A 12,500-nucleotide genomic window follows, 5' to 3' on the forward strand; every position below is an offset into this window, starting at 1 on the left:
TTTTCCTGCTTCCAACACATGAAATTCAAGAACTGACTGCTCACTCCCTGCATAATATATCCCACCCCTTGACAGATGCCATTGTAATGAGATAATAAATGTTATTCACTTCACCTGTCAGTGTTTTTAATGTTGTGGCTGATCAGTATGTGTGTGTGTATATATATATATATATATATATATATATATATATATATATACATATATACATATACATATATATATATATATATATATATATATATATATATATATATATATATATATATATATATATATATATATATACACACAAACACACACTGATCAGCCACAACATTAAAAACACTGACAGGTGAAGTGAATAACATTTATTATCTATATATATATACATAAAGGTAGATCTAAATGAAAGGAAGACAGCCGGCTATGCAATTGAGTTGATGTTCAAGATATATTAGTAAGCTCTCATTTCATTAAAAGGCCTGTTTTCCACTTTCTGTAGTATGTTAAATCTGACCGATGTAGAGACAATGTTCAAGTCTTCTGAAAAAACATTCTGAACATTCTGTGATGTGTTTAAGTCAAGTGTGGTTGGTGGGACTGACAGCAGGGGCCTCCAGGCAGTCACACAAGGGTCTCTCTCTGGTTTAGCGTGGCTCTCTCTGGTTTAGCGGGGCCAGACAGAAGAACTATGCACTTAATCACACCCATAAGACTGGTCATTATTGCAGTCAGTCAGGGTGAATTACCAAACCAAAGTATGACAGACATGAGAACAGAATGATTGGCACTGTATGATGACAGCTCCTGTCAAAGGGAGAGGACAGCCCTATCACACATGCAACACCAAAGGAACAGTGGAGAATCCAGAAAAACTATGTAGAAAAAAGAGTGGCTAAGACTTTTATTAAAGGGATAGTTCACCCAAAAATGAAAATTATCTCATCATTTACTCACATTCATGCCATCCCATATCTATATGACAAAACACAAATTATGCTCTGTAGGACCATACAACGCAAGTGAATGGGTGCCAAAATTTTGACACTCCAAAACGCACATAAAGGCATCACAAAAGTAATCCAGATGATTCGTGTTTTAATCCATATTTTCAGAAGTGATATGATAGGTGTGGGTGAGAAACAGATCAATATTTAAGTCCTTTTTTGGCTTGAAATTCTTCTCCCTGCACAGTAGGGGGTGGTATGCAAGAATAATATGAATCACTAAAAACACAAGAAGAAGAATGTGAAAGCGATCTGTTTCTCACCCATACCTATCATATCGCTTCTGAAGATATTGATTTAACCACTGGAATCGTATGGATTACTTTTATGTAGCTTATGTGATTTATGGAGCCTCAAAATTATGCATTCACTTGCATTGTATGAACCAAAAGAGCTGAGAAACTAAAAAAATCTTCAGTTCAGCAGATAAAAGAAAGTCATACACATCTGGGATGGTATAAGCGTGAGTAAATTGAGAGAATTTTCATTTTTGGGTGAATTATTCCTTTAAGTTCTGCCATGCAATCTGTGAAGGTTAAATCACAAAAAGACCATTGAAGCTTGTTTATAACATTTATATATGTTTGTTCACTAAGTTTTTATTCCTTCTATTTACATATATGCACAATACAGCAATTGGTATTCACTTTATAAGCAAGTTTATAATTTAAGCTGCTTTGGTCTTTAAGATGCAAGATCTTAAAACTGTAGTAAACTACTTGAGTGTTGTTTTTAGGTAAAACAGGAACCAGTAATTAAAGTCTTTGGGGGGGGGGGATGGGGGGGGCATCTGCTTTCATCCCATATAATTAGCATAATTAATGAATGTTAATCAAATCAAACAAATTATTTTTTAACACCTAGAATAAATCACAAAGCCCTACGTCTCTAACTGACCCTGCCAGTGTAGAATGGGTAATTGATCAAGAGCAAATTGGACAATGTGCAGCAATGAGGCATATTGTATCCCCGTATTTGAAGCACACCCAAATCATTAATCTGAGAGCACTGATGGATTGAGGACTATCTCTTTGCTGTAAAATCTTGGCATGAGATGGCAACTACCAAAATATTAGCTGGATAATGAGTGGATAAACAGCATCTATGAGGTTTGCTTCATACTTAATTGCGCATCTGTGCAGTATATTCTTTACATCGCAGACCGTAATGAGCCAATCAACTCATAGCCTCAGGTAAGATGTGGCAATGTGAAAAGATGTAAATGATTTCGAAATATACTAAATGCAGTTATTAGGCCTGAAAAATAGTGTCTCTATCTCACCTTTGCAAAAAAGGAAAAAAAGAAAATCACATCCAGACAAGCGCGCAGACACACACAGGCCTATAAAAACGCTTTCAAACATGTCTGGAACGGTTTATGAAAAGACAAAAAGAGGGTGTCGGGGAATTCCGCCAGTATGCAGCGCTGGTATATTGTTGTCAGCTTCACTGTCGGATGGGTTAATCAAAAACTCAAGGGGAAAGGTGCTATCTTCACTGCACACTGCCATCTTTATCGATTCTATTTACAGCACCTCACCAGGATTGCTCTTCTTTAACTATTCAATTGGTCCAAAATAGATTTTTCCATTTTACGCAGGAGCGACAAGGAAAACATTAGACCAGAACAAACGTGATAGAAATGTATCACAAAGCAGATGAACAAACATTGTGGAAGATTTATGGCAGGGACGTTAATAAATTCAAGGAAGATTAATTGATTTTGGTTAGAGGTGTAAGCAACAATTTATTGGGTAGGAAAATGCATTATTTTCCAATTGTTATTAAGCTACAGTAAAACTGATTTGTGTCCTATTGCATTTTATGGATAAAAGGAGGAGGAACCTTCACATGATTTAGATTAAATGTATTAATCAAAATCGCCCAGTGTGAACAATATATCTACAACCTGAGACGATTTTTGACATTTAATTCTGTTGCAATGTTTTGGCTCTGCACCTCTAACTCAAAATTCAATGGCCGCCACAGCTGAGGGAACGCTCCGTTCTAATTTTATGAGGCTTAAAGTAGCTTTTAACCAGCCAAGCGGCAAATAACATAGGATTAGAAATATTTAGTGTTTTCCGACTCCTTAACAAGGGTAATCCTTTAGAAACAAGTGTGACCTTTGCAGCTTAATAACTTGGCAGTAGTTAACTCTTTAAATGATAGCTAGGTAATTTAAAGAATTATTTCAAAGTAATAATGATTGGAAAAGAGATCAAGAGAGATAGAGAGATAAGGGGGGGGGGGGGGGGGGAGAGAAAAGAGACTAAATGTAATGAAATATATCTTGTGTGTCACTGTCAATTAATTAGGATTTACTGACTGGAATGGTCATACATATATAAATAAAAAATATATATATTTCTCACAGAATTCCAGTCATGTAATAGGTCTGCAAAATGCACTACACTTATCAATCCAAATATTTTGCAATTAATAGGGCCGTTCAGAATTTAGGTGAAAGGGAAGCTAAATTTTAATAGGAGTCAAGTTTATATTCAATTGTCTAAATACACAAATATTCTTAACAGACCACTTTGCCTAAAACTGACCACAACAAACCACAGTTTTAAACCAGTCTACAATAATGATAAAATGCCCACTAAGGTCTACCCGAACAGAAATCCATTTTGTTCCAAAAGAACCTATGTCCAGCCACTGCGCTTCACTTACTCTGTTGATCTGAAAGTAAAAGCAGCGGTGTCAAATAGTGTTTTAAACCCAAAACTTGCTAAATTCCCATGTCATCAGGTCCATGAAAACTAGACTTTCAGTAGTAATAGCTCCGATAAAAGTGGACAAAGCCATCTAAATAAAGGCAAGTAAATAGGCAACAAATCCTTTGCTTGGCTCAGGTGGGCAGTGAAGCAAACAAAAAGGTAGAAATGGGATCGGGCCCTGGATGGAACACACTGAACCATGACTAAAATAGGCCAGAGTTCATAGGTCAAGGTCTTTACAAAAGCTGCCCACCCCCCTCCCTTCTGTCTTTCATCTATAAGATGGAGAGTTGTGTATACTCGGTTTACTTAGACTTAATCCAATTCTCAGCAATTACAAACAATTTCAAACTAAATTATGTGAAAGACAAACAATTATTGTGTATTTTTATTAGCTTTCCTTACTTTTTATATTCTAATGTTGATCTATACAGTACATTATAATCTATATTGTATTATAGATCAATCCAGTCAGACATTAGACTTTATGACAAAACCATTGAACACAACTTGAAACATTAGGATCATTAAGATGAAATGTGTTGGTAGAGAATTTTGTTCAGTCACATTCACTCTGATGATGTCAATGCACATTTGGTTGCAGGGCTGTCATACACACATGCAAATAAACACACACACACGCACGAGCATGTTTGCAACCTAAATGTGAACATACCATTGACTCTTGTTTTATATAAAGCTAATTATAATTTCTATAGACTAACTCTAACCCACTAACCCGAACACATTTTTAGAATAAAACGTTTACTGTTTTCACTAATGAGGATGTCCCCTAAAGGGAGGTTTTGTCAGATTAACTCACTTCTGGGGACAACATAGTGGAAAAGTTCTCTCACCTGAGTTAGTTGAGTGAGTCTTATGTTTTACATCAGGATTAAACTGCTTCTTCATGATGCTAGTCAGGAAGGCTGTCAACCTAATTACCTCAGACAGTCTTCTAGCCCTACAGAAATTGAAATATTAAAAGCCAAATTCATAAGCAAAGTCATGATCTTTGATTACTGATCACATACACAACAGTGCTTGAATATGTGCACTGTCATGTTTCTATCTGAAAGATGCCCCTGCAGGGACATTTTCTGTTTCAGTGAGTATAGGTAAACCACACACACACACACACACACACACACACACAAACACACACACAAAATAAATACATTTAAAAAAAAAAAGTGCATAAAAAGGGGATTTGCATGAGAATACAATTCATAAATACAAACACAGTGACAAGCAAATCCCAGAAGACGTGTAGTCATATTCACTTTCAAACTGCTGATATTAACAACAGTACTGTAAATATGGCACTGCCTCAGCAGCTGTAAAAATCAGAGTCTTGCATAATCTTGACAATACAGAGTGATTTAGAATTTTGCAAATGTGAATGTTCTTTTCCAGCAAAATGATTTAGAAGTCAAGACTGCAGAAGTGTAATATTGCCAAGAAGGAATTGATTGGGTTTTTCATGGCCTCTAGGTAATATTTAAGACAACAACACAACAGCCACAACAACACAAAAACAGTCAGACTAAATAGAGAGATAAAACATCACCGACAGATGAATGGCATAAAGATAAAACGAGGCAACTTTGTGCTTACAGTGGACATTCATAGCCAGAGAGAGATAACAGACAGGAACATGGCTTGATTTATTCTCTCTTCAGCTCTTTTGAAAATTGGATGGCATTCACCCCCCTTTCCATTAACTACAGTCCATATGATTTTTGGCAAATAAAACTATAGGGAAGCATCTGTGTGCCTGATACTGTGGCACAGAAACTTTAAACGCAAATGATACATTTTATTATTTGCCGCCATCAAATAGGCCTGTGCATCTGCTTCTTTGGCGCTGTATCCACAAACACAGCGCTTGTGTGAGATGGGAGAGACCTCCATCAAACATGAGCTAAGCCTTTCTTCAGGACATAAAAAAGAGCACTCCTCTGGCTGAAATTATTTCTGCCAAACAGAAAGGCAGAAGGTGAAGAGGGAAAAATAGGAAATGCAACACAAGGGGAGGATGGAAAATGGCATGAATTACCTGATGATGAATAATAAACAGAAGACGAACATAACTAGCTTGTATGATACTCTCGTCATGCATGCTGGTGTACGCTTCTAATGAAGGCATATAGAGTAGATCTGTAGTCATTGTTTAATCACTTTATGTATAAAAGATTCTTCATATTGTGAGGGGCCAATAAAACATTTAAGTTTGCCTTTCCAGTAGTCAGTCAAATCTGAGTCATTGAAGATTTAGAGGAGATAAGAGGAGAGGAGAAGCAAATATATGACTATGATCTAACATTGCCAAAAAAGGATTTGATTTGGGGGGTTTTCTATGGCCTCTCGGCAGCACTTATGACAACACCACAACAGCTGCAGACAAAAACAGTCAGAGAGAAGGAGAAAAGAGAGGAGAGCTATGATGAAACAGTATGCAGAAGTTTGCAGGTGATGTTTCTCTGCACACTAGCAATGGGGCCGGCAGCACTAAACGCCCTTCTGCATGGGGCAGAGGAGCACCAACTTCATCAAACCCCTTGCACGATCAGCCCCCTTCTTAATGGATTACTGCTGTCTCTGTGGAACCACGCTGCAAATAATGATAGAACACCTCCAGATTAAACCATCTTACACAAAACTCAATTCATTACCTTTTTCTCATGATAAAGGCCAGCTAATAAAAATATGATTTTCTTTTGCACCAGAACCGTCACACTTTTAGCCATTAATGGAAACAAAGGGAGTGGGGGAAGGTGATTTCATCCAAAAGCAGTAATGACAATCTTTTGCAACCATTGAAATTATGTAAATATATTCTTCCTTTTCAAAAGACTAAACTTGGCCATGTAATAGTGGTGCCTTCTATTTCGTAGTTTGTGCTAATGAACGTTTTTTTGTTATATGTTGAACATGGCATATTTAATAGCACTAATCAACAACATGTTTTTCACTTTTGTGTAACAGTGTGGAATGTTTTTAGGAGGTATTTGATGTATGCCGGTATTTCCATATAAACTATAAAAAAACACCCTTAAACCATGATGCATTTGGCCTGACAATAATTCAAAGTTGTTTGCATAATCAGCAAAGTGTAATTTAGAGAAGTAAACCCAGTTTGAAAATGCATTTGTGGTCTGAAGCAGGGTAAAAACTGGGTCACCTGGCTGCATGTAAACATGTGGGCTCTCAACAGCTCTCTCCAGGTGACGCCTCATCGCTGTGCTGTTAGAATGATGGCTTACACCTGTCTGGCTTGTCAAAACACTGTTTCGCAGGCAATTACCATGGTGGCCAACCCACCACTGGGTTCGGATGGATGGGCGACACAGCCAAAAGGTCACTCCACTGCCCATATTTCTAGCACTTTGCTCTGGCAAAGCAAACAGCAAATTGGCTGGCGTCTGTCACGCCCATTTTACACTAGATGCGTAGCAGTGCGTAAGCAGTGCAGAAGCGGTACATAGGCAGAGCGGAAGCAGCACGCGCTTGATTGTGCTTTCACATAAGACGCGTTTGCAGTGCGCAACTGAACCTGTGGCTTCTTTATACCACAAATACAACAATGGGTAAGTAATTCGCCATTAGTTTGTGTTCCCCTCCCCCACACACCATATAACATGCTGCGTAGTGTATTTTACATAAAAAAAAAACTTTAGATATACTGCTGATCGCATTTGTTATTTTTGCAACTCCTGTTAATAGTGTGTTTTGGTTTTCTTTGCTTTACCCAGTACTGAAAGTCATATTTTTTTTCTCCCCTTTTCTCCCCAATTTGGAATGCCCAATTCTCAATGCGCTCTAGGTCCTCATGGTGGTGTAGTGACTCGCCTCAATCCGGGTGGCGGAGGACGAATCTCAGTTGCCTCATCAATCCGCGCATCTTATCATGTGGCTTGTACCGTGGAGACCTAGCGCTTGTGAAGGCTCATGCTATTCTCCGGGGCATCCATGCACAACTCACCACGTGCCCCATCGAGAGTGAAAACCACATTTTAGCGACCAGGAGGAGGTTAACCCAACGTGACTCTACCCACCCTAGCAACCGGGCGTCTTTACTTGCTGAGCTACCCAGGCCCCCGAAACACAGTAGACTTTAATAATATGCATTTATGGTGAAACTGCTACATTTTCGTGTCAATCCATGTTCATTTTGACCACGAACAATGCGCTATCACTAATCAGCGCATGTAGCACAGCAAAAATAGACTAGGTGTGGAAACGATCGCTGCATTGCCGTGCTGCACCCGCGTGCGGTCTGAACACTCTAACCTGTTAACATAGGCACTGAAAAAATTACACACTGCATGCGCATCATGTGTAAAACGGCCATCACTGCTTATCTGTATTGCAGGGAACTTGCAGGATGCCTTGATTCTGCTTTTATCAAAACCAGACAGAATATCTGAAAATACAGAGAAGTGCTTTTTAAACGGAAATTCTCAGTTATCTCAAATGATCTATACAGAAACCACAGTTCCAACCCCCCCCCCCCCCTTCAAAAACAGTTCTCTTGTAGCAAGATGTTATGAAGCATGTTTTTTTGTTTGTTTTTTTTTCACATTGAAACTATGAATTTATAAAATCAAACATATGGCCTTACTTTAGTAACTTGCAAGTTTGTGTTGCTGAAATAGTTTCATCAGTAATTAGAAGCAATTGGTACACAGAAATAAGCAAGTACATACATACATAAATATCATAAAGCATACTAATATAAAATCCTCTTAATACGACCAAACGAGTTCTTGTTAACAGTATATCAAAACTATATCACAAAGATAAATAGTTTGTTTATTTTTTAGTATTTTTATGTTTTGTAAGATGTAAATAGTATATAATTTCATGTAATTTATAAATATTTGCATAAATTTGTGAGTTAATACAAACCTGGGGACAGTTCAAATTGAAGGTAAAAAAGAAAAGAGCACATTTCCATACTGACATCGCCTCAAGTTTATTCAAAGCCAATTTCCGCTCTTTCGCTGTAAATACTCTCGCGCTTCATCTGTTACAATGGAATCTTGGCCCTAGAATAAGCACGTGCACTATTCAGTCAAACTGTGACAGGCAAATGCGCTTCCCCGTGCTTGTATTTGTGGACTCTTCCGTTGTCATGGTCACGCATAAACTCCAGGAAACATGGCGAGACTTGAGAAACTTTTCAGTCACCTTGAAAATATCAAAGAGCAATATTTCCTAAAAAATAGGTAATCAAATAATGGAAATTATTCTGTTTTCTACATGTTAAACATGTATGTTTTTCTTTTGTTTTTCTATCTGTTGATCTGTGTGGGAAATAATGGGAATGTCAACAAGTGTCCTCCACGCTATTTCACGTATTCACGTTATACAGCAATACAATATTTGAAAAACAATGCAAACAGTAGACGTAAACCTAGATGATAACATCTCAAACATCGAGCAATTCAAATATTTATTTTATTTAATCAAAGCTCCCCATGTAACAGGATTGCTGAGGAAAACAGACAGAGGGAGAATGAGGCTGCAGTCAAAATTCAGAGACGGTTCAGAGGATGCCAGGTTAGAGCATACCTCAGGTAAGACAGAAGCTGTGTGTTCCCAAATGACGCACTATACACTATGCACTCAAAAACTCAACAGCTGTGTTGTGTATGGATTTTCAAAGTGTAATATCATCCCAATTGGAACACTTAAAGGTATAGTTCACCCAAAAATGAAAATGCTGTCATCATTTAGAAGGTAACCCTCTCGTGTCAACATTTTCGCGCATGAGTATACTTGTGATGCTTTCGCTGCTCGCCTTTCAGCTTATTAAAGACGAAGAGCGCTTAAAGAATCAAGTCGTGCTGAATTGAATATATTTGTGTGTGTAGCACTGTATCAAGTTATGTTCCTTTTGTTGTGTTGTTAAAGTTTTAGTTGCTGTTATGGTCTTTGTTACACGTTTCAAATAGCTTTTTTTTCTAGATGTAACCGGCTCCGAGAGGAATTCGAACCAGCGTCAATAGGCATGGGAGGCATGCGCCTTAACGAGGAGGTGGCTCCAGTTACATAGATCATGATATTATTATTATTATTATTATTATTATTATTATTATTATTATTATGAGTCCTGCAATGATGATCACACGTGCCATGCATAACAAAAAAATATATATATTTTGTCTTCTTGAAATCTTATATGCATATGTTTCTAGGGTATAGTGATGTTTTGACAGAAGTTCATGTTAAGGCACATGTAACTTAAAATTGGTTGGTTGGTACCTTCTCCATCGTGCGCAGGGTGGTTTGGGAACATTGCCAGTTCTTAAGCATGAGTTTCCATTTCGTACTTGTGTGTTAAAATAAGTGGCGATCTGGTGCTATAATGTGTTATTTTTAATGGTATGATGATGAGTGCTCGTGGCTGTTATTAGTGCCGTTGATTGACAGCTGTAATGTTCTCTCGTGCACACTGACACGCGCTCTACTCGCCCCTTTCTAGTCGAATCGCAAAGAAATATGCAAACACGTGTCCCCTCCCCACTCAAGATATAGGCTACATCCACAGGTGTGCGGATGCAATCTTGGTTTATTAAAATAAAAAGTTACAAAAAGGCAGATCTGAACTCACAACCTTTTTCATTGATGACAATAACACTACCACTAAACCAACCCGTCAGCTCTTAGCAGCAGAGCCGATTTATGTATTTTACCACAAGCTAACATTCTCCCACGACAGACAGTAGCAGATTTAGAGCTGGAAAGTTATCACATTAATTATGTTAAATATTTATGTGAGCTCTTGAATTTGTCATCAGGAATGACTATTTATCAAACCAGAAAATTTAAAATAATATTTTCTGTGCATAACCTAATTAATATTTGTGAGTTTCGCCACTTCGCTTCCCCGTAAGAGTGGCGAAGCATCAACAGAATGCGCATGCGCAAGGATCTTGACATGAGATGGTTACCTTCTAGACATGACCATTATTTACTCACCCTCATGCCATCCCATATGTGTATGACTTTCTTTCTTCTGCTAAACACAAACAAAGATTTTTAGGAAAATATCTCAGCTCTGATGGACCATTCAATGCAAGTGAATGGTGACCAGAACAATGAAGCTCCAAAAAGCACATAAAAGCAGCATAATGTCTTCAGAAGCAATATGATATGTGTGGGTGAGAAACAGATTAATATTTAAGTCCTTTTTTTACCATAAATATCCATTTTCACCAGCCCTCCTAAGCACACTCTAATCTCCTAAGAGTTCTTCTTTTGTTTTTGGTGATCACATTCTTCGTGCATATCACCAACTACTGGACAGGGAGGAGAATTTATTGTAAAAAAAAAAAAAAAAAAAGAGTTTGTCATGTTTGGGTGAACTATTCCTTTTAATTTTTTTTACTACATGGAAGCATTCGCTGTTTTCTGCTGACGGAAGTGACATTTCAAACGCATGCAATGTTTTGCCCCTAGCTTTAGCGCGTTAGCCTTCCTCAGTTCAACACTTGTATCTCAAATAACGTCCATATTCACACAGCATTGTGTGATGGTAAAGCATTAAACTTACATTTGAAAGTTGCTGTCTTCACTGTAGTTTTGCTAGTTGCTACATTCTCCATTATTTACAATTGTTTTGTCAGACCAGCAACGCAGCCAGTTAACTCTGCCCCTTACACTACATACGGCAAGCTACGATCACTGAGAGCATGAAGTGTCCAGCATTCCTAACTCTGTTTTGACAGTTAAAGAAATGCATTATCTGGTTACTCATAGTACACTAATTTTTGTTGCATTTTCAGTGTAAACGTACTACTCGCGCTACTTACGCTACTTACACTTCAGAAGGACGTAGAATAGTGCAGAAGTGTGCGGTTTGGGATGCACCTATAGTTTTTTGATCTAATTTTCATCTGTCAATATGTGTCCATTCAATATATTCAACAGGATGTGCCAGAGAGCTGTTTTCATACTAATTTAGGAAACTGTGAGGGATCCATTTTGTAAAGACAAATCTGTTAATGAGGACAGACATATAATTCCACCCAGATAATCAGTATAATCTACTGTATATGTGGCCGTCAAATCCTAAATCTTATGCATTTGCTTTTTGGATATTAGAATTAGCCCATGTACGGGGCGCTACGTGTAACCTCAACATATTTCTGTGCAGTGAGCAGACAAACTCCCAGACAGTAGGTTAATTTAGATTACTTTAGTTAATTGATCAATGTGTTAAGTGGCTAATTAGGCGCAATCGAGGCTTCTTGAGTGCAGCTCCAGGGTTGCCACCGTCCCTATATGCATTGATTTTTTTTTAGTTATAAATGGTCTTTTGGAAATTGATGGCTATGTTGAGTTCAGAGATGCCATAGACATGCATTTAGAGGGTGGTTAATGATGAATGCAAATGTACAGTTTTCTAAGAAAGACCAACCGCAGGGACACTCAGGAAAACGGGGTTTAGAGACGTTCAGTGAGAGGGTTTCTTTTGAATTTTGATTAAATCTTTTTGAATGTACAATACTATACTTGCAGCTTGTTAAATGTTGCTCTATATATGTTTTTAGGCATCTGCATAAGAATGCAACATTGATACAGAAAATATGGCGTGGATTCACTGCAAGGGAGCTGTTCAGACAAAGGGTAAATGTAAGATGTGGAGACATGTAATATTGATTATGTTATGATAACCCTCATTAACATTTAGCAGTTAACAAGCATGCCATGACTTACATACATCTGACGTAAGTTTGTAATTTGACAATTCGTATTGATTAACAATGGAATGCTT

The 12,500-nt window shown here is 37.7% G+C and overlaps 1 protein-coding gene across 1 annotated transcript in view; it reads left to right on the plus strand.

The window, feature by feature from the left end:
* The first annotated feature begins 8,878 nt into the window (after window positions 1-8,878).
* The window catches only part of LOC127411503 (spermatogenesis-associated protein 17-like), a 51,112-nt gene continuing 47,490 nt past the window's right edge, over window positions 8,879-12,500 (plus strand). Inside the window, exons 1-3 of the mRNA XM_051647138.1 lie at window positions 8,879-8,946; window positions 9,208-9,297; window positions 12,277-12,358. Of these exons, the coding sequence (XP_051503098.1) occupies window positions 8,879-8,946; window positions 9,208-9,297; window positions 12,277-12,358 (240 nt within the window). The remainder of the gene's footprint in view (window positions 8,947-9,207; window positions 9,298-12,276; window positions 12,359-12,500) is intronic.

This window comes from Myxocyprinus asiaticus, chromosome 20, assembly GCF_019703515.2.
Source record: "Myxocyprinus asiaticus isolate MX2 ecotype Aquarium Trade chromosome 20, UBuf_Myxa_2, whole genome shotgun sequence".
In the NCBI taxonomy this organism is placed as follows: domain Eukaryota; kingdom Metazoa; phylum Chordata; class Actinopteri; order Cypriniformes; family Catostomidae; genus Myxocyprinus; species Myxocyprinus asiaticus.